Consider the following 23,863-nt stretch of genomic DNA (forward strand, 5'->3'; position numbering starts at 1 on the left):
TTGAAAAGAACAACAAAGTTCACTATTAAAACGACAGAGAAAACAAGAAGCCAACTGAAAAGCTCGAGCATTACATGAATCTTGGCACTCCATCAACCGTGGAAAACAGAAACTATATATAGAAACGAACATAACATATAAATTACCCTCTAAATATATATTATACCGAAACAAAACAGCTAAAACGACATAACTCCATCAAACTATTCCACTGCATATAAAGAGATGAACAGAGCCTAGCAGTTGTTGGGGAATGGAGAGCCACAAGTGGTAGCTACCTTCTTTGCATTAGGAGAGTTAACGAGCTTCTGGAGATAAGGGTTCTTCAGGTACTGGCAGAGGCAAGGCTTCTGCTCCTTTAATTTGCTGCAACAAATGGTTGATGGTGGGCTTGAAGATGTTATTGCTTTCGCACATGGAGTTAACTCAACTGGGTTACAAGTTACTGCCATTGCCACTTGTAGGGTCTCACCTAATAACAAAAGGAACACAATCAAACTTGCAGTTCTTGAGATTTTCATTTTTCACCTTCTAACTACAATAGAGTAGAGGAAAGAGTGTGTGTGTGTTTGTTTACTTGGTTGTTTGTGTGTGAGGATAGTTGAAGGGTTTGACGAGGCGTCTCACAATTTATAGGGAAGTTTTGGAAGTTGTAATGTGGATTTTTCTTTTACCCATTTTTTAATTGAAATAAGAAATTCTTTTTTAACATTCATGATTCTCCTTATGCCAAAACAATGTTTCATCACCAATATGCAGTTGATTCAAGGATAAATGATATTGTATCTTTAATTATAAAGTTAAGAGAAAGAAACGAAATTAAAAATCATCGGTAGAAAGATTTTATCTAAATATCATTTTCAATTTAAATGTGAAACGCGTATGAAAAAAAAGCAATGTTTCACCTTTATTTTTATTTTAATTTTATTATCAACTTTATTTCCCATTCAATTTCTAGCATAAATAATTATTCAAAAAAAAAAAAAAAATTTCTGGCATACAAAATTGAGGCAAAATTAAGAGTTGTTCAGCAATATTAGCCGCTGTTTTATTAATTGTTAGCTATTGTAATAACTATTAATGGTTAGCTATTAGTTTTTAGCAAATAGTTATTTATATAATGGTTTTAAATTAAAAATATTTAATAAAAATAGCTGTATAATTTAAAATGATAAAAAAAAATATTAACCATTTAATTAGTTGAATTTGAAAGAAAAATAATAAATATAATTATCAAAAAAATTTAATTAATCTCTTATAAAATACTAAACTTAGAGTATTTAATATTTTATGAAAAGCTATCACGAATAGAGTATAAGAGAGAAATAGAGTTTTTTTTTATCGGTTAAAAAGCTAATTCATAACATTTTTCTAACTATAAAATTGTTGGATAACATCGTAAGCACCGTAAAGTTGGGTGCTCCTTATCATGGAAACGTGATCACTTTGTTTTCTTTTCCTTTCTTGGCTTTAATTATTTCTTACCAGTAGACTAGGCACCTATATATATATATTTGTTGTTTTTTTTTTTAAATTTTAAGATTGTTTTCTTTAATCTTCAAGGCTAGCTATGATAAACGACTTGGAATCATTATGCTGCTTCATTTTATTCTTGTTCTCATTCTAATCTCCTCCGCGCCGGCGCTTCCTCCTTTTGTCTGATTTTTGTTGAGTTTTGTTGTTTTAATGATTGATGACTAAATTTTTTTGAAGGAAAAAGTGAAAGAAATTATAAATTCACAATTGACCATTGTCAATTATCGTAATTATATAATTAATTATGCGAAAAGTGCTGTCTGAAATTCTTTACCCATCTTTCGGTGATGTGATGTGCTGCTCTTTTTCATGTTTCTTAGAGCTTTTCCATAATTTCTTTTTTGAAAATCATTTTTCAGCAGAAAAAAGAGAGTCCGGTATTCAAACTAGTCTCAATGATTGTGTCAAAATCCTATTTTAAATATTTATAGTTATATTCAAATATTTTTATTCTCGATCAAAATAATTATTTATCTCTAAAAAAAAATTATATATCTTGTTGAAAAATAGATTCCCTATTGAAACAATATAAAATAACTATATGGTTTATAATGAGGTGTTGGATTTAGAGAGAATTTAGTTGGATAAATTTTCTTTGAAGTAAAAAGTTACGAAGAAAATAATATTTGATACTTATAAATAGGGGTAAATATAGTTTGACTAGTTCGACTTTTAAGTGATATCCAAATAGAACTAAATTCAAATTTTTTTTTTTCTTTTAAAACTAAAACTATTATCCTAATAATTTTTAAAAGTACTTCCATTTTAATAAAGCTTTTAGACTTCCTATTTAATACAAATTATAATACTTACACATTTATAAGCTAATGCGTAGAAAATTATGAACTTTAATATTTTATATCCTAGATTTTAATGATTGAACTTAATAATTTTTTGAAATGATATTTATTGTGCATGCCATGCCATGCATCTACCTGCCAAAATCATTGAAAATTTGAGAAAGAAAGTTGGCATATGTGTTGTGCAAACTAGTCATATTCCTTGGTTACACTTATTCTTTTTGGTGTAGATGATTATTAATTCCACATGAAAATGTTAAAGTACGGGGTTAGACAACGACTCCCTCATCATAACATAGCATTATAAATTTAGATTCCAAAGTAAAAGAAACTAATAATTTTTTTTTTCTAATGCTAGCTAATACTATTTTTACTAATTTAACAACTATTTTTGACTTTTTATTTAGTTTAAGTTAATTGGTCTTCTATAAGTCTGTTTCAACTCTTACATGCTTATAAATTTATATTTTTTTCTTTTATCTAGTGATGAGTAAATTTCAATTTAAAACCGAAAAATTAAAGCAACATGATCTACAGTGTTCCCATTAATGTATGCAAAATAATTTATTTTTTCTCAAAGTCGATCTAACTGAACCAATTAGTCTAGTTTTATTCTAAACGAAGTTCGATTATAGTTTAGAATCAAACCGCACGATTACACACCCTTAATTTATATATAAAAAAGTTGATTTATGATCAACTTAATAATTTGTTGAAATCATATCTATTGTGCATGCCATCCATCTGCCTACCTAAATCTTTAAAAATTGGAGAAAGAGAGGTTCCTATGTTGTACATAAGCTAATGATCTTCCTTAATTAATTACATTCTTATTCTCTTTGGCGTAGATGATGATTATTGTTTATTTGAAATAATTAATAAAGATATAATGCTGTAGCACTTTTTTGAGTTTGATGACGTATAAGAAGATGTTAAAAGCAGGGGATTACACAAAGCCTCCCTCATCATATAGCATTAGAATTTTAGATTCGAACCAAAAAAACCCCAATTGCATGCTTTGATTCATTAGCCTCTTGTAATCTTTCAATCACCCCCATATTCACTTGATAACCTTTTTTTTTTTTTTAATATTTCCTCCATTTAAATATATAAGTCGTTTTAAATGATTATTTTGTTATAAAATGTAAGATATTTTGAGTATATTACAAAGTAATAAATGATATATTTTTTTTCAATTTTACTCTTATATTTATATTAAACGCAGTAACTATCTTCACAAGTTACCATTGATTTTCAGATAAAAGGTAATTTAATCAAATTACCCTCAATTTTATTATAATTAGAGAAATTAATTGCTTTTTTAATTCTCGTGCAATAATATTAATCGCCATATATTTTGATATGAAGAGAGTATATATTTGTCATAGTTAGATTAAAACGTGGATGAAATTCTTTGTGTCGTAAACTTATTATGGATCACTAATTTAATTAAAAGAATATCATTTGTATTGAAACTATAGAACTTGTTCATTTGTAGGAAAAATATTGATATTTCTATAAACTATAGAACTTGTTTTTTTTTTTTTGGTGGTGAATCTTTGATGAAGATGCAAATCTCTCTCTCTTAAAGGCTAGGAAAATTGTTGGTCAATGGTAAAAGATTAGGGTAAAAAATTTACCCAACTTTGGGTGAAGAGATAATAATATTTGTCAAATGATTGCATTTGTTTTAGATTGAATTAGGTAAATAATGTTAAACATGCGACTGCGGTTTTAATGATTACAAGATCGATTATGTTGACTAGTGCCTCATAATAATATGACTACGACTTGGGACATCAATAATAATGAATCATCATGTTGGCGTGAGATTGCCCTTCAAAGAAAAATCACAACTCTTATCTATATATAACATTTTTTTTTTTATCAATCGAAAATTGATAATTAAAAATCAATATTTTACATGCAAGAACTAAAAATCTTAAAAATGTTGTCAGGGTGGAGAGTCGTAAAATGTTACTAAAATACTTAATTTTAGATTTATAATGGATCTCTCGTAAATTTTAAGCACCTCAAGATTTTTTTATGGAAAATGTAATGGTTAATTAATGTACTTATCGTAAAATTAACTTTTAGTGAGGCTCTGTTTGTTTCCGTAAAATAACTTGCAGGAAAATAATTTACTGAAAAATATTTTTATGAAAAACATTTTCCTTGAAAAATATTTCCCAAATGACTTATTTTCCATGTTTGGTTGTAATATTGAAAATTAATTAAAAATATTAAAGTCTTTATCTCATAAGACTATAAAAAATATTAATAATAATAGAAATTTTATAATTTAAAAATTTTATTGTTAAATATGAAAAGAATGCAAAAAAAAAAAAATTATGAAAGCGCCGTGGTGGTGGTCGGTGGTAAATGGTGACTGGTGGTAGTAACTATGATGATTAATAAATTAAAAAAATATAGATTTATAAAGTTTGCCAATGTCCGAAAAATGTTTTACTCTCTCGAGAATGAAAAGCTATTTTTCTTAAAAAATGATTTAATTTTTCTTTGACCAGAATAATATTTTCTATTAATATATTTTCTTGAACACCCCAAATAATAAAAAGTTATAAAAAATATTTTTCTGAAAGTTATTTTAAGCAAACAATCAAAGTCTAAAATTCAAGTTTATTATAATTTAGTAAAAAAAAAAAAAAAAAAAAAAAGGCCACAACATCCTTTTGGGTTTTTGACGAGTCAAAAGTTTAGATTAATAGTCAGACAGACCCGCTGATTTTGGACCTCTTCCTATTGCACATCATAGGTTTCAATTTTTTTGACTGGTCTATGCTTCAGTAGCCTTAATAAAGCCAGAAAAAACTAAAGGTATGCATACACTAACATTATTACATTATTATAACTCATTTGATGTTTGATATAAAATAATCCAATTTACAACGTTTATGTAATCTAAATTTAAGAATCATATTTGCATCTTTGCTACTTAATGCAAATTTTAATATAGTTATCATATTTTTTTATTTTCTATTACCATTTCTTTCATAATCTTAATATGAAGACAGCAATAAATATTAGATTAACAATATCAATTTAACACAATTTAATTGACAATTATTATAAGTTTTTTATTCACAATATTTATCATTATCATCATCATTATATCATTATATATATATATATAAAAGGAGGATTATTGAGCTTTTCTTGGTTGACGTCGTGACGCATCATTTGGAAAGCAAATTCTCTAAATTTTTAGTATTTTATTTTATTTTTTCTTGCATGAGAAAATTTTTCCTTTTAAACTTTTGAAATTTAATTATTTCCTTTTAGCATTTTTACTTGCACTTTCATTATTATTTTTTAATTACTTGATAGTGACCATTCCACCTTCCTTAAAGGTTTCACATTTAATTTTTTAAATTTAATAATTATTATTACAATTTTTAACCTTCCTAACTTCTCTAAACGTTTAAAATTTAATTTTCTAAATTTAGTGATCATCAATACAATTTGAAATTGATATTAAAGTACTAAAATAAACCTATATTTTGTTTTCAAATCTTTTATTTACCTAATTGAATTTCACCAAATTTCTCTTTCTTTTTATTTGAATAAATTGAAATTAAGATATTAAAGTCCTCTTTTCATTAGAGGATGAATTGATTAAGGTTCCTCTTTTACATTGTCACTCTATCATAGACCGAAAAAATCTACAAAAGAATTTTAAAGAGATAGTAAAATTTTCATCTCTTAACATATCAATTTTGAAGAATTGTCTCACACAATTTAGAAACAAGAAAATAAGATGGTGAGTAGTCTTTTTCCCCTTTTTTTCTCTTTTAATTTATTAGGTTATGATTTTGAATTTTGAAGTAAATTATCTAGGAATAAGTTTTATTTTTCTTCTCATGATAAATTGAATTTTTCATGTCAATAATATTTGGGATCTTTAAATTCACTTTATGATTTGTATTAGTGCGGTTGCATGATTCAGATTAAACTGAAAGACTAGCTATGCATTTTTTTTTTAAAAAATTTTGATTTGAAATTAGGTTGAGGTTGAATTAATGATTTTGTGTGTGTGTGTATATATATATTAACAAATTAAAATTTTTGATATTTATATATAGTATATACTATAAAGGAAAATTTTAAGATTTTTTTATTCTATATTCTGTTTTTTTTTTCAAAATTTCTAAATTTATTTCTAATTTGTTCAAAAATTTAATTTGGTGGTTTATTGAAACATCCCGAATTTTTATTTTCGAAACTTTTGAATTTTTATTAAATTAAAAATCTCGATTTTCAACTATATGGGCTATAAATATCAAACAATTTCAATTCGAGCCCAAGTTTACGGAGTTGGGCTCAAGCCCAAAGCATATTATTAAATATTTGCCGAGTAGAGAATCTTTAGAAATTTTTAAGAGTAAATATGGAGCACTGATTATTAAATTATTAAAAATGTATATGTATATGTGTGTGATTACTATATAAATTAATTATTCTAAAAATCTAATATTATTGCTATTAATTATTATTATTACTATTTAGTAAATTGAGGAAATGTTCAAGAACCTAACTAAAAGAATCAAAATAAATCAAATCGGATTAGAAAACCAAGCAAATCGAACCGAATCATTGAAGTGGACCAAACCGATTCGAATCGAACCGGAATAGTCTAGAAACCCAAAATTCCTTTTCTTCTTCTTTGTCCTTCTTCTCCAGCGTCGACCCACCCTCCCCTTCTCCTCCTCTCGTTTTTCCGACTGCCTGAGACCAGCGCCTCCTCGTCGTCGCCTCCTCGCCGCAGCAGTTCCGGCATTTCTTTGTCTCCCTCATTTCGTTTCTGGCGAACGCAGTTATCACAGGAGACTCGATCGGGAAGTAGCGTCGCATCTCACTCGACCGGCGACTCCAGTCTCTCTCTCTCGACGAAGAAGCTTCGATCTCTCTCCTTCACTCTCTCCTTTCCGTTCCGGCTGACGCAGCAAGCTGGCGGAGCTGCGATCGTGGCTCGCGATCTGTACAGTCGCGTTATCTGTTCTCACCTGTAAGTTTCCAACATTTTCCAGCTGAGTAAGTAATTTCCTGCCCCATTTTTCATGTTTTATGAATTATTTCGACTAAATTGAAGGATTTAAGCCTGTATTATGTTTTTGTGAAGAGGTTAGATTTTTAAAAGTACTGATTATGCGCATTATCATAGGACAATTTGATATTATCCTCTAATTGAAAACATGAACTGAAATTACATATAAGGAATAAAGGGTTTATCTAGTTATGACAAAATTTAGTAAGGAAATCAAAGACTTCTCAATAGGGCAGCAACCAACCTGGCTATCTGTACGAGTTACATTATAATATGAAGAGAATGGAAATGTACAAATATCTATAATGAGATGGCAAAGGATGTAGTATGTCTATTTCTTGATGAATAACGGATATATAACATCTAGACTATGAATTTAATATAGAAATGTGACATCCTACCGAATCGAGTCTTAGCATAGAGTCGAGTAGTCGAGTTGAGTCGAGTTGAACCAAACCTGGTTGGGGTAGAATGGGTTTATAAGTGGAGTTACTTGAGTGAGAGAAAAAGATCAAAGCATATGGGTGAGGATTTATTTGCATTAAAAGATCAAGCTTGGGTATTAAGTGATAGCCTTTTGCTAATTGAGGTACCATTTAGGAAGTTTTACATAAATCCCTTGATTTTTGATGGCCTACCCGTGATTATCATTTCACTTTCCCATTTTTCATCTTTATCTTCATCTTCTTCATTTTCTTCCTTTCCTCTTCCACCTTCCTTTCAATTTTAATGGTAGTTAAGCCTTAACTTCAATTTTTCTTCTATCCAAGTAAGTAAACCTTCTTGAAGTTCATAATTGAATCATTTGGTGCTATTATATTAGAATTCATAAGAATTCTTATTTATAGGTGAAGGGAGTTCAAAGAGTGTAGAAAAAAGAAGTTAAAGAAGAACTCAAGCTTTTTGGAGTAAAGGTTTGATATCTCTTTTCATTTACCATTTTCTTTGTATGAGAATTGTGTGGTGTGTTGCTAATGAGACAATATTGTTTCATGTTGAGTGGGAGGACTGGTAATGGTGAGAAACAGGGGAAAACAGGGGAAGTATTGAATAAATGAAGTAAAGAGTGAGTTTATGCTGAAACAGGTTTTGCTGGAAATTTTACCAGTAACTTCATCTTGATTTTGACCCCATTTAATGATGGAATTAGGAAGTGTCATAGAAGCGTTATTTGTTCCTCTATGTGTTAGATTTACATGGGTTTTTGAATCATCCAAATCGGAGTTGTATATTGAGAGATATGACCAAAAGAGTATAGACTGTGCAGGCTGGAAAACGCGAAGCGCGCGCGCGAATCGCATGACGAGCTCGCGTTGCCTTCTCGCGCTCGCGATTTTCAAATGCGCGCTCGCGACTTTCACCTAAAACTCTCTGACTCTTATTTGGCACATCTCGCGCTCGCGACTTTGAAGTACGGGCTCGCGACTTGGCCCTTGGCCTGTAAGCGCTCGCGACCTTCATCGCGCGCTCGCGAATTTGGCCTGGGAACTCATTGTCTCTCATCTTGCACTCTACGCGCTCGCGACTTTCAAGTACGCGCTCGCGACTTGTGCCCGATAACTCACTGTCTCTCGTTTTGCACTTTACGCGCTCGCGACTTTGCAAGGCGCGCTCGCGACTTGTGTTTTCATGCATTTTTGGACTTCATTTTCAATGGAATTTTATTCCTTTGCTTCACTTATATGTCTCCAATCATTTTAACATCAAATACAACATGAGAACATGTATCAAAACAACATGCAAGCATGCAAATGATGTGAAATCAAATAAACATTATGAATTATGAAGTTATGAACTATTAATATGATGTTGTGTTATATTATTGACATACCAACATTATGCTCCATTGAGGTTAGGTAGAAACCATGTAGATAAGGCTATGTCGCGACATAGGATAGCAGATCTGCACCCCATACAGTTTGATACTCCGGCTACAGGCCGTTGAGTGGATGTGATTATATATGGGCCATAGCAGCCAAGCATACAGTATTCATCCAGTTTCATACAGTTTTTCTTATCACTTCGGTTTCACTATAACCTTATGGAGCCATACAGATATCTTGACATAACATTTCATGAATCATACATTATTACAAACAGTACGAAAGATAATCAAGGTATAATGAAAGGATCATGCTATATGTGCTTATATGTTTACGTATCTATATGCCTTTACATGCTTATTTCTATCTATGTATGTGCTTAATTGTCTCTTTATATGTTGAGATATCCACTGAGCTTTATTTGCTCAGCGAGTTACCTGTTGAACTCGCAGGTTTTGAGATTTGACCATAGAGAGTCGGCTTACAACTGCTGCAGTTCATCTGTAGAAGACTCAGTCTTCAGGGTAGCTACTCATTTAGATGTGTATCTTTTGTCTACCCTTTTTATGGCATGTACAGGGCACTCAGTTGGGCCCATTTCATTTTGACACTAGTATCATGTTTTGTAAAAGTAAATTACATTATTTTTGTATACAACATCAGCATACTATTATATTCAATATACATTATGATATTAGCATGACAAGACATAAAGTCAACCAGTTTGTAACGTCTCGACTCGGTTTATTCGGGTTTACGGGTGGACCGGGAAGGGATGTTACAAGAAATTTGATTCTTTCTTTCAAATGGCCGAAAAGTGATTGTGATTGGGAGAGAAGTGATTGAAATTCACTCATTCATCTTCATTCTTACATGTATTATCTTATATTGATAGTAATTTTTTTGATTTAAAAATATCTAGAATTCTAAACTTGCACCTTAAGAGTTATTGAAGGGATTGTTATCCTATTGTAAGGCTTGATGAAGGTTTATGTTTATCTTGAAATGGCAGCAAGCTTATGATAAGTCAATAGGAATTATGAAAACTTCTTAATCATGCAAAGAGTAGTTGATTTAGTATGAGTTTCAAAGAATTTACTTGGGATTTGACAATTGTGTTTTTACATAAAGTAAATATGATGTTATATAGATTTTTAAACTAAGCTTATGTAAGTTGTTATGGAATGCTTGAAGTAGTAGATCTAATTCTTCTTAAGAATTAGTCAGTTGGTAAATTTTAAGTTGTAAATTGGATTTCGTAGTAGAGGTATTCATTAAATTTTTGTTTAATTGAAGCATTTGTTCTTAGTGGGTAATTTAAAAATTTGATGAAGGTATAAATATGTGAGTGTTACCTTTCAGCAAGGATGAAGAAATGAAGGTTTGATAAAGAGCTCTATAATATTTAAAGGCTAGGTAACTATCAAATGAGGATGGTTGGATTTAACTTATTGATACAAGTTTTGTTTATAGATTGTACATTTATTTGATAATTAGTTAGAGAACAGCTAATAATATTGTTGGAACATGCCTAGAGGTTATTATAATTTGTAAATTAATTGGTGAATGTTGATATGGTTGTTTTGAAAGGAGGATGGGATTTTAAATTGATTGATTGCCCGACGGATGAGCTGTGTGCATTGATTGATAAATATATAATAATATTGTGATATTTGAGCAGGTAGATAGTCCAATTTTTAGGGGAGGTGCTGCCGAAATTTCAATAAGAACTTAGACTAGTTTTAATTGATAACATAATTAATAAGTTTATTTAGATTAATTTTTTAACTTAATACATAATAAATAAAGTGCTCTAATTATTTTATTATCATCATTATTTATTTAATTAATCAATTACTTATTTATTTTCATTATTATTGTTTATTATTATTATTATTATTATTATTTATTCTATCGTTGCTGTTTATTGTTAATATTATTTATTTATTTGTTTGCATTTGAGTATGAATGTCTAATCGTGCATTGCATTCCGATATGTAACTGATCAATATGTTTGTATTTAATTGCAATGTTTGATTAATTGTGTTGTGATAATGTTATGCTTTGTTTGTGTGGAGTTGGGATGAAGTGGGTGACCATGGGTTTGTGAGACCGTTACCTTTATATGGATCCTGATTACCGTTACCGTTATATACTGTTACCGTTATATGGATCCATTATCGTTAGCCGGGTAAATGGGAGATCGGCGCCCACGTGTGCACCTACCGTTATCGTTACCGTTAACCACAGGTTGGCTTCTCGTCGTTGCGCACCGGACAGTCTAGATTTGATCGCAGCCCGTAGGGTGGCCTCTTGTTGTGAGCGCCTGATGATCTAATTGGATGGAGACCACCGGGTTGCCTCCTGTTGGTATATATATATATATAAAGAGAGAGAATGGAAAAACAATGAGAGGGCTGGTCAAGTGAGGATTAGACCGGTCGGCCAGTATGGGGGATCGGCTCCCTGGTGCACACGTGAGTGGATGAGCCATGTGGGAGGACGGCTCATCGGGGTTTCGGTGACTCCACTGACCAATTTTCACGTGATGTGATTATATGAAGATGTTAATGATTGTGAGTGCTGGTGATGTGCCATTGTGTGACTGGCTGCGTGAGCATATAACTAGTCGGATGACTAGATTGATATGTTTACACATTTGTATGACTGCGTGTGTTGTGCAATAATTATTACTCCTTAGAAAACTCACATGTCTTGTTTAATTTTTCAGGAAGTAAGTTTCTCTTTAATTCGATTTAGGTTACGTTTCTTTAATGCAGGGCAATAGAGAAATTTTCCTAGTTCCATAATTATTTTGCTATGTAACTATATGTATAAAAAGCTATGTATATCAAATAGTTAGTGATTCCGCAGTTGTAGAATGTGTGTACAATTAGTCGTGTATTAACATGGACGATATAATTATGTGAGCCCATAATAAAAAAAAAATGTGATGTATTGTTAATTGGGCCCGAACTGTGGAATGTTGTAGCTGATAAATTTGGGCCGAGATTTAATAAAATCGTGAGGTTATTTTCCTATAAATATGGGCTGAATGTTTAAAATGATATTGAGATAGTAAATTTTTAGTGTTTTAGGCTTACTACGGATCTCGGGGGCCTTAAGCTTACCTGGGCCCTAGTGCCAGTCCGACCCATGGAATCGGGTCGTGACATTTATTTGGTTAGTTAAAAGAAGAACACTGTAGCTTTTTATTGCTTTGTTTGTTTTGTTTGCTTAGTTTTATTTTTTCCAATTTCATTATCATTTTATATTTTGTTAATTTTAGTTTTGTTTTATTTACTTCTACAGGGATTAAAGTGTGTGCAATAAAAGATAATTTAAATCTGTTTTATGCGATAATGAAATCAATATTACATTTTAATATGTTTCTCTAATTACATACTCTCAATGTTAAATCTCTAAAAAAAAATAAAAATCAAGTATCTAAATCGTTCTCTAAGTCTACTTTAATTTCTAATAATATTTCCAATCGCTTCTTACATTTACACTTGAAATTAAAAATATAAATATTATATAATCAAGCGAAGTGCAGGATACCGCCTAGTTTATAATATATTAATAGCATATTATCCAAACATTAACATGTTAGTGATACTATCAAATCTGTGATAATGTTATTAAAAATTTATATTATGCTCTCACATATGTGGCATTTTGTTCATCCGAATTCAATTTTTCTATAGAAAATTATTCTTTTAAGAAACTAAAATTTTGAGAAAGTATAGTACAAAAGTTCAATTATCGTATTTAGATGATAATAAAAATTTTCTCGAAGAATAACATAATTGTGCAGCAAATGTTATTACATAATTAAAATATTTTATCTTAATAGGAATCTAATTTTCTCACGATTTTTCTATATACATGAGAAAGTATGGATAAGGTTTATATATTCAGAGATTTAATTTTTTAAAGAAGTACCAACCAAACATTGGAGTCTAATTTTTTCAACTCATTTTTCCGTGGGATTCCGACGACCAAAAGTTAAACTTTTTATTTTTTTAATAAAGTTGTAGTAAAAAGTTTTATTTTTTATTAATTAAAAATTATTAATCTTAAAGATATACTTTCGAATAAATCTGATTTGCCCTGAACTTATTAGTAATTGTACGTGAATTATAAATTCATGAGGTAATTTGAACAAAAATATAGATTTAAGGACTATACAACAAGAGGTGACTTTCTACTAAAGTCATCAAATCGATGAAAACAACTGTAATTGAGAGAATTCGATCCTAAGACCTCTTATTCCTCATTTAAGTGAAAAGATCAATCAAATTACCGTCTGATTGACATTTTGCTTATATTTAATACTACATTTAATCCTTTCTTTAATAAATTGGATTACCAATTAGAGAGAGAATTAAAAAACATATTCTCAATATATTGCTTAACTTGTAAGCTGTGTGTATATCCACCTGTCAATAAACGGAAAGTAGTGTCATAGAAGGAGATAATGCAACCAAAAAAAAAAAAAAAAAAATCTAATTACAGAACTTAATATATGCCCTAAAGCTCCCAAAGGAATCCAAGAACAAGAAAGACATACTCAGGGAATGTTTTTTAGAGCACACCACGGCATGCTTTTTGCAGTTGATGAATAAAATGAGATTCTATTTCAACTTTAGGACCATCCAACCATTTATTTCAAGATTCTAAATTTAATTTCTATCAGACGATATTTATCATTTGTATTAATAGATAATAAATATATAAATGTTAGCACAAGTTCAGTTTATTTCCAATTTTAGAGATATTGGTTTGGAAAGGAATTGATCTAATTTAAACGATTTTCTTTTCTTTGAGAAAGTAATATAATACTATGGAAATTTTTGGTCACCCACTTGCCTTATTTGCCTTATAGGCATTGATCTACAAGGGATGTCAATTTAACCGAGCCACGAGTACTCATTTCGATCCAATCTGATCTAATTTTAGCGGTTCGAATGGACAAATATGAGTTTAGATAGGTCTGAAGTAGTATTATTATTATCTATATCAGATTGGAGTTTAAGAACTCGGGTACTCACTACCTGCTACCTGCGTAATTAATATTTTAAAATAATTATTTTTAAAAGAAAAATATATATACATCTTTTTAATTTTAATTAATTCTATAATTATATTTGATGTTTATATTATATTTTTTATTAACTCAAAATAATAATTTTATAATTTTTACTTTTTTTTTTATTTTTGAAATATAAAACTAAAAGAATATTTTTAATGCTAAACGGATATTTAAATGGATTGGGTATTTAAACGAGTAATTTTATTAGTTGAAAAAATAAAATAATTTAATTTTGATTAGTTATATTATAATACTACTAAGGTACGTATTAAATATTGATTAGAATATAATATGTTTAATTATTAATTTTAGAAAATTTTAATTTTATCGATTATAGTTAATTTCTAAAATAACTTATTCTACAAATAATAAATGTAATTTATTTTATTATTTATTAAGAAGTATATTATAAAATTTATAATCAATTTCTTCATAAATAACAAATAAGTATAACGTGTTATATATCATATATATATATATATATGAGGTAATAAGTTATATCAGTAAACCATACAACATGTTTAAGGAATTTTTTTCTAAAAAAAAAACCATTTATAAAATTAATTATACGTTCATAAATTTTAGCAAAAAAAAATTTTTTTTTAAAAACATCAAAAATTAAAAACAATGCTATAAAATAATAATTAATATATTAATTATTATAATAGTTTGCCTATAAAATAAAATTAAAACACAATAAGCCAAGTCAATCTGATCCTCACTTAGGAAAAATTATTATTATTATTTTATTATTTCATAAAATATTTTTATAGTGCTCTTCATAAAGAAATTAATAGAAAATTTTATCTCTCTCTCTCTCTCTCTCTCTCTCTCTCTCTCTCTCTCTCTCTCTCTCTCTCTCTCTCTCTCTCTCTCTCTCTCTCTCTCTCTCTCTCTCTCTCTCTCTCTCTCTCTCTCTCTCTCTCTATATATATATATATATATATATATATATATATATATATATATATATATATATATATATATATATATATATATATATATATATATATATACTTACTGGCAACAAGTAAAAATCAAATAGGTCAATAACGTACTATGCATGTTTGAAAAAATTAGTATATATATAAAAGTGGGAATGAGCGAGAGAATATTGAGATTATCAAAATGGCCTACTAAGGTTATATGTTGACAAAAAATTAATTAAAAATTTTAATTTAATTGATTAAAAAAATAAAAATTCTTTAATTTTGATTGGTTATATTAATTTCTTTACTTAAATCTAAATTCTATATAATAAACTAAGAAATTATATTATATATTATATAAGATATGTATTAAGTATAATAAGAATAAAATATCTTTAAGAATTTTAATTTTATTAGTTTAAAAAAGAAATATAATTTAATATTATTGGTTATATTATACTCTTTCCATGCTAAAAAATAATCTGTCTTTCAATTGGGTGTCCCAAAATAATATTCCCATTTTCATTTTTGAAAATGGTCTTTTTGTTAATTTTTCTATAATATCTTTATAATATTGTGCCAATAATTAATATATACAGAATTACTAAATATTTAGTCAAATATAAATATAAAGTAATTAAAACATGTGCCAAAATGATAAACAATTTCAAAATTGAATAAAACAATTATTAATATAAGTGTATATGGAAAAAGAAAGATAAACATTATGGTAACTAATTTAACTACTCATTCTTAATCTGTGCGAAAAAGAAACGAAACTATTTTTTTGAATGGAGGGAGTACAATGTAAGGTACATATTAAATATAATAATAATATAATATATTCAATTATTATTTTTAATAAATCTTAAAGTTCATTGGTTGTAATATCAAATATTCATAATATTATAATCGAAAAAATTAATAAAAATTGTTAATATAAATTAAATTAAATTAAATTTATATTAAATCAACAAATAACATACTATGCACGTCCAAAAAGCTAGTCAATTAATAAATAAGATACTAGGAATTTTTCATTAATGGAAATTTAAAAATTAATAAGTTTTCATTAGTTAAGGTATTAATTGTAGATAGGTGAACAAAATAAACTATTGAACAGAGCATGTGAAATGCAAACCCTCCAACCCATTCTAAAGCCATACCTTTCTTCATTGTCGTAAGTTGCTTAGATACCAAGCATAGAACCCACTTAATTTATATACGACTTGATCACAGTTTCGTACAGTGCTAACCATACAAACATAATCAATTACCTTACAAGGCATTATTATTATTATTTTTGAATTGATCTAACTGGTACTTCATTAGTCATCATGCCAAGATGGGGGATATATGATTCTGATTCTGATGACAAATTTCCATCCTCGTCAAAATCACATGGCCGTCAAAGGTCTCTTCATGCCATTTTTGGGGGTGGACTTGGTAAAATTTCCTTATCTTTAATTTTTTTTTCATTTTAAATATTTAAAAAGAGATGAATTATCAGAATTTGAACATGGAAATTCTTATTTCTACATATGGGGTTATAATTATTTTTGGGTATTTTGATTGTGCAGTTGCTGACATATTGTTGTGGAGGAACAAGCATTTATCAGGAGGGATTCTAATTGTTTTCACAATTATATGGTTCCTTTTTGAAGTTGTGGAGTACCATTTTATTAGTCTTCTCTGTCATTTGCTCATGTTTTTTATGGCCATTCTCTTCATCTGGTCTAATAGTTCAGGATTGATCAAAAGGTTGGCAATCAAATCCTATCACGTTTAATACTGTCAAAACGGGCAGCCCAGCCTGACTAGCTCTCAAAATCAACCGGATAAAAAAAAAATGTTTTGAAAATGGTCCTTAATTCTCTTGTTCAGATTTAAAAAAAAATACAGACGATCCCAACTTGTCCCTAGACTTATGTCCGTTTTGACAGTACTAATCACGTTAATCATCTTGATTCCTATATACTATTATTAATTAAGATGTAATACTAACTTCTTAATGTGCTTTTCAGAGATCCTCCTTCTGTTAACGATTTAGAGTTGCAAGAATCCATGTTGAGATTCTTTCTTTCACAAATTAACAACTGTATATCGAATTTACACTATGTTTCAAGTGGAAAAGATCTAATCACTTTCTTCGCGGTAAGCAAATATTGCAAATCTCTTCTCCTCTATTGCTTACCCTTTTCTTTTACCAACAATAGTTAATTCCTAATGTCATGTTAAGGTTCCTAATTATTTGCACTAGATTTTCAGACTATTGGTTGTCTCTGGATATTGGCAGCTTGTGGATCTCTATGCAGCACTTTGAATTTTCTATATGTTGGTAAGAACCTGAGGTTTTCTTTTAACTATTTTTTTCTTATTATTTTTTCACCTGTTGTAATAAAACTTTGAAGTACTTAATCGGGTTTGTAGTGAAATTATTTATTTTGTTGCACGAAGTGTACCTGTGCATGGCAACATTGCCAGCTTTATATGAGCGATATGAAGATCAAGTGGATCGTTTTGCTGGAAAAAGTAGCCATGAAGTGAAGAATTTATTTGAAAAATTCAATTCGAAAGTTCTTGACAAGATTCCAAGGGGACCCAGAAAAGATAAAAAACTTACCTAAATTTGGAAATTACCCTGAAAAATTACTTTCTTTTCTAAGCTAATTTTATAGGGTTTTTAATTTATTTAGTCTCTTGTATTACCATTGTGACAATTTTATGATTTGGTATAAACAATTGGGGTTGTTATACTAAATATTTAGAGTGATTGAAGATGGACCCAGTCGATTAATAGCTATAGTTAAAAAGATAGGAAAAAAAATAATTTATTAACAAATAATTCTTATAAGGAAATTCTCTCTCTATTATAAATTAAATTTCCTATGTTCTACCGAAAATCTGATAAAATCCCCTCTAAAATATAGACCATCTCATCCATGGAAAAATCATGAATTCAACATGTAATTATATTTTTCATCCACAATGAATATCAATACTATTTAGCACACCAAAATATAGTCTAACAGTGAGTGTATGTATGATTGGACAACAGCTCAATAGATCTGAGTTCGAATTCTCTTCTCAATATTCAAAAAAAAAATAATAATAATAATAATAATAACCCATACCATCCATGGCAATTCTCAACATAATTTCCAAAGTTCAATATCCAAATAATTCCATTAACTCAACATAAATCATTTGATAATTCCCTTCACTCAAACATATGTTTATGCATTGGAATGCTAAAATGACCATTTTAATCACTTATTAGATTTGTAATCACAATTCTCTCTTCAAAGCCTTATTAATGATGATAAAATTAATAGAACTCCTAATTCTATACAACTAATTCGTCCAACATAGTATTTAGCATGCTTAATAACATCATAACTAAACTAATTATGATATTTTATAGTCTTTTATAAGACACTATAAAGGTAAACAATTACATGAGTTAACTTTTTATAAAACACTATCTTAACCTCTAAAAATTTGTTCAAACATTATGTTATTGATCATTATAAAAAACTAGTATTTAGTATTTTGAAAATTATTTAAAAAACTGTTGCCGAATACAGCCTTAAAAACTAGTGTGAAACACGACCCTAACTACATTTTGTAGTGTACTTCATGGTTCTAACATCCAATGTAAGCACAAGTTCACAAAATACCAAAATTCCAATTTCAAGAACCCTAATTATGCTTATTGAAAGAACTCTTGCAATCAACCCAAGAATCCAACTAGTAGAGTACAACAGAGATGGAAATTCACTTACTCGGGCATAAATAGAAGTTACACTTGAAGACCAATTTCTGCCATGTGTTTAAGGAGAAGAGAGGTTTAATCTTTCAAGCAAAAGGAGCAAAACCACAAAAGGGGAGAGGGAGAGGATTGTCGGCGGCTTGGAGCTGCTGCCACTGCTGATTTCCGACAAGATGGTAGAAAGGGGAAGGGAAGAAGAGAGGAAAGAGGGAGAGGGTGGGGTTCGGATTTGGAGGGAAAGGGAGAGTGATCTTTTTTTTTTTTTTTTTTTTTCTTTTCTTGTAATTACTTAGTTATGAAGATGGATCGATATTTACACAACTAACTATCTTATTATTATTATTATTATTATTATTATTATTATTATTATTATTATTATTACATAAACAAACTAACTATAAATAAATAAACTAACTAGCTATATAATTACATTTATATTTAACAGCTTCCACACTCTGATTCTAATATACTGCTCGTCCAAATTTACATTCAACTCGGTACGAACCAAACTTAAATGACTCGAATCCCATGAGTTAACTCGTTCGATTGATTGATCTGACCTGAAACACACCCGTTTAACATGACATAAGTTAAACCGAAAATATAAAATTAAATTTCGTAGTGTTCTTAATATAAAAGGAAAATCAATATTAGACAAGTGCAAGAAATTGTATTTTAATTGTATTTTCTGTAATAATTTTATTGTCGTATCATCAAAACATAAAAATTTCATAATAAGTATTGGATGATCTATAAAAATTACCTGATTTAACTATTCTGGGAAATAGGTGCTCTTAGTTTTCGACTGTTTGAGAAGCCAAAGTGTTGTTGGTCTGGAAGACTGAATGGGCAGAAGCTATTATTAAAACTGGGAACCGCAGCAGAAGTGGAGGTGGGGAACGTAATGAACGGCAATTGAGGGACTGGAAATACTTGCCCCTCTTCCACCGTTGGTGAAAACTGGATATTGTCGGCTGATGACGAATGTAGTGGCGGTGGCACAGAAACCCCGGCGCTAACGGACACATATTGTCCACTCGGCGTTACAGATCCATTACTTCCAGTCTGACTCATTGCGGTGGCTTGCCATGTGCCTCCTTCACCCATCATGGAAAATCCCAGAGCCTATGAAATTAATAACACAGATAAAAAGATTTTTAGTGCTTTTAATTTCCACAAGTACTTCGTACATGTGAAATTAACTGTATAGCCTAATGTCTAGTAAATATGATTATTAATATATAATAATTATAATGCATAATTACTTCATTTTGCATCTTTAAGGCTTTGATATATGCGATGGCATCATCCAAAACTGAAGCTTTATCGCCCTGAAATTGTAAGTGAATTCAAAGAGTATGCGAAGGTATTAAAGAAAACAAAAGGCTTGGCGACACTCTTGGCGAAGCTTTCTGTATTAGAACACATGTAAGCGAAGAATACTGAGGTTGTAAGTGAAATCAAATAACTGTATTAAATTAATTTTATTAAAATAATTAATTTGACACATATGTAATACCGGATTTTAATTTTCGAATTCAAAGTCAAATTTAAGTTGATGTTTAAAAAAAATTGAACTCAACTTGATTGAGTTATAATTAAGAAAAAATGAATATATATGATAATAAATTAAGACTCAAATATATTCAAATAAGATAGTTCATGTTAATAAACATTATCTAAAAATATTGAATATATTTTAAATTATGTAGAACATAAATACTTTATTTAGATTAAAAAAAAAAAAATCACTTGGCTCAACTTTTGTAGTAGCTGGTTGGACTCGTAACTCGAGTTCAACCTCGAATAGATTACAACTAGCTAAATTCGAATAATATGAGTCCAATTCAAATAGCTTGAGTAGTTATCGACACTCCTCATTAAATTGGAGAGTGTGCAAATGATAAATATGGAGTTGGTATGATTATTTACTTATTATTATAAACCAATTTGAGTTTCATATGTGGTATATTGGTTAATATATAATTTAAGGCCGAATTTTCAAAGAAAAATTTTATGGTTCCCTTTAAAAAAAATTATCTTGAAGTTCAAGAATGATTTAGCGTATTTTATTTACTTTGAAATTTAGCCTTTGAGCCTTTTGATTTTAATTTTTCGCTCAATGAATACGCTAATTCACTTTTTAACTTGCGAGGTGTGAAATTATAACAAAAAATAGAAAAAAAAATTTAGGAAACAATTAAAAAGTGAATTTTAAGAGCCATAATGTCTATTTCAGAAGGCCACAATATTTTTTTTCTAAGCTTAAATTTCAAACTAGTTAGGGTCAACAGAAATAATATGTGCACCATCTCACGAGGTACACATCTTCAAACTATTCTTGACTAAATATATTTAACTTTAAGATTCAGATGAGATTCGGTGCATTATTGTTGATATGATTACACTGAACTATTATTTTTACCTTAGACTATCCACCTACAACAACCCTCTTCCTTTTTCCTAGTTTGAAATGGGTTATATTGCTCTAGGCTTACGTACACTTGTACAAATTTAACTTTGTGAAATTTGACATCTAAATAAAATTTACCACTTACAAATGAATTTTTTCGTTTCAAGTTTATAGATAACATATTGAATGTTGTTGCATTAATTCAAGACATGCTTCTAAAGCATTGAACACTGGAGAGCAGTGATTTTATCGAACAATAATATTTGCAGATAGGAACTTATATAGGGTAAAACTAACCTTCAAATTATAGGGTACGAGTTCCTGCAGAGCTTTCATTTTTTCTTTGATTTGGTGCCTATGCTTCTGCTTAATATAACAGGAAATAGAATGAAAGAAATTATTATTGCAAAACTTGCTAAAAGCATACTTTTTAAAAGAAAACGTCAAACTTATCTTACCCTCTCATACATCTTATGCATTTCAGCTGAACGAGCACTTTTAGGTTTCTTATCATGTTTCTTTTTATTTGCTTCTCCAGAGAACTGGAATCAAATAAATCAATGAATAATTAATTAATATTTAGTTTATGTCAAAAACCATAAATATATATTAAAAACTTCATAAAAAGTAACATAATAAAAATTTAATTCTTTAACCATACGTATACTTCCAACCCTAAAGAAACTCCATGCACAAAAAATACCATGACAAAAACAATTTTCTAAACGTATCTAACATCGCCGTGTAAAATACCAGAACTTCTTATAACCTAATCAGGAGAAGAACTACATTGATCTTAGGGGCTACACCTCCTCTTATAACCTTCTTAAGGTTAGGTTTTGGGTCTAATACGGTCTCAATATTGAAAAAATAATACTATCGTTTTACGTAAACTAAGAGCAGAAAATTTTTCTCTCAAACTTGTTGTCTAACTATCTCTCACCACTAACTCCTTACAATTCTCATACAAGGGTGTGTCCCCGATGTGGGTTAGTTTTGGCCGCCTTTTGTTCCTTCAAAGTGAAGAATACTGAGGTTGCATGGCAAGCTCCTCATGCAAAATTACCAACTTTAATTCCCTACAGACTGAAAAATAAAACTTGCATGGCAAAGCTCATATGCAACCAATGAGAGATGACTTTATATGCAAATTTGTTTCGAGTCCAACACACAAAAAATATAAATATAAACTGAACTGCTAAATATGATACTTACCTCACTTGGAATATCCATTTCAGTAGCTTTTATTTTGCTACCAGAACATGGTTGTTCATCGCATGGTTTAAACCCATACTTTTCTTCATGTCCAGTGGTATGTAAATATGGGCAACATGGAATATCTGGAAAACCTGCGAAAGGATCTTGAAGATAATCTTTTTCATACATGATCATGTTGGAGGATATTGATGTTGGGAATGAAGAACTTGGTTTAATGATACTGGGATCGTTTGTAACCATAGAAACATGTCCTCCGTTATGTCTAAAGTATGGTTCTACAATCTCCCAGAGTGGCATAGCGTGAGAATTTATGATCACGTTAATGTGAAAGACACAAGAGAGAACAATAATTAAGTAGCCAGCTAGTAGCAAGACCAACGAGATGAGGAGAGTTGCATGTACGGGGAGAAACCCAATATTTAATTTACGTGTGTATATGTAAAACCTTAGAGATATTATATTTTATTTTTTATAGAATTATTATGTATTTTCTTTTTTGGGCTTCAGACTTCAATTTTCTTTAGATAATAACGATTTTTTGGAGCATTGGGAAGGGAAATATGAATGGGTACAGACGTGCTGGGTTTGTGTTCTTGTCGACGTTGGACTAAAAGTATGGACCTCATATGATACAACATGTTTGTATTGTATTCATCACAAATATTTACACTTATTTCTTCAAAAAAAAAAAAAAAAAGAAAAAAAACCGAATATTTACACTCTTTAAACATGTACTCTGCTCCCTCTAGGGGTGGCCATATTACGGTTCCGGTGGTTCGGAACCGGTGGTTCAGAACCGGTCCGAACCGAAATCAGAACCGGACCGAACCGGAACCGATGATTTCCGGTTCGGTTCCAGTTTTAGTATTGTTGGAACCACGAACCGGCAGTTCCACAAACCGGTTGGAACTGGATGGAACTGCCGGTTCTCCGGCCGATTAGAACCCCCGGTTCGAACCGGCGGTTCTAGCCGTTAGAAACTATCAGATTTATTATTTTTTTAAAATTTTGTTGTGAAATCTCTTAATTTTTTGATTCCTCTAAACATCAAGAGGATACGTAGGCAACTTAATTCTTTTTTTTTTTTTTTTAAATTAAGTTCAAGCCCTTTTTTTAAAAAAAATTATGTTCAAACTTTGTTAAACAAAAAATAAATTCAGTTGAAGACTTTTTTTTAAAAAAATAATTAAGTTCAAGTCTTTAAAAAAATAA

The 23,863-nt window shown here is 29.6% G+C and overlaps 2 protein-coding genes and 1 non-coding gene across 4 annotated transcripts; 1 reads left to right on the forward strand and 2 right to left on the reverse strand.

Moving 5' to 3' along the window:
* On the reverse strand, positions 1-618 carry LOC105636931 (non-specific lipid-transfer protein 2). Its single transcript, XM_012220340.4, has one exon. It carries the CDS (start codon positions 519-521, stop codon positions 237-239), a length of 285 nt encoding a protein of 94 aa, XP_012075730.1. The 5' UTR covers positions 522-618; the 3' UTR covers positions 1-236.
* Positions 619-16,493: 15,875 nt separating this feature from the next.
* LOC105636979 (Reticulon family protein) lies at positions 16,494-18,583 on the forward strand. Of its 2 annotated transcripts, none has more exons than XM_020680383.3 (5): positions 16,494-16,694; positions 16,829-17,009; positions 17,273-17,402; positions 17,517-17,586; positions 17,679-18,583. In XM_020680383.3, the coding sequence occupies exons 1-5, from the start codon at positions 16,586-16,588 to the stop codon at positions 17,873-17,875; spliced, it is 687 nt and encodes a 228-aa protein (XP_020536042.1). In that variant the 5' UTR covers positions 16,494-16,585; the 3' UTR covers positions 17,876-18,583. The 2 variants fall into 2 exon arrangements, with proteins under 2 accessions (XP_020536042.1, XP_012075775.1); XM_012220385.4 differs by having other exon boundaries at positions 17,706-18,582.
* A 411-nt stretch (positions 18,584-18,994) lies between these two features.
* Positions 18,995-20,442, reverse strand: LOC105636978 (uncharacterized). Its single transcript, XR_002284685.3, has 3 exons — positions 20,286-20,442; positions 19,784-20,145; positions 18,995-19,580 (listed from the first exon to the last, which is right to left on the reverse strand). It is a non-coding gene; the product is annotated as an uncharacterized LOC105636978 (transcript).
* Positions 20,443-23,863: the final 3,421 nt, after the last annotated feature.

The sequence above is a fragment of the Jatropha curcas genome, chromosome 10 (assembly GCF_041381405.1).
Source record: "Jatropha curcas cultivar XTBG-Jc1 chromosome 10, XTBG_Jcur_1.0, whole genome shotgun sequence".
In the NCBI taxonomy this organism is placed as follows: Eukaryota; Viridiplantae; Streptophyta; class Magnoliopsida; order Malpighiales; family Euphorbiaceae; genus Jatropha; species Jatropha curcas.

What these genes read in the sequence shown, in the direction of transcription:
- LOC105636931 (XM_012220340.4), bottom strand. Translation starts at nt 521, where the DNA reads ATGAAAATCTCAAGAACTGCAAGTTTGATTGTGTTCCTTTTGTTATTA.
- LOC105636979 (XM_020680383.3), top strand. Translation starts at nt 16,586, where the DNA reads ATGCCAAGATGGGGGATATATGATTCTGATTCTGATGACAAATTTCCA. An exon ending in CATTTTTGGGGGTGGACTTG is followed by an intron (nt 16,695 to 16,828) that starts GTAAAATTTCCT and finishes TTGATTGTGCAG; the next exon opens with TTGCTGACATATTGTTGTGG. An exon ending in TTTGAATTTTCTATATGTTG is followed by an intron (nt 17,587 to 17,678) that starts GTAAGAACCTGA and finishes TCGGGTTTGTAG; the next exon opens with TGAAATTATTTATTTTGTTG.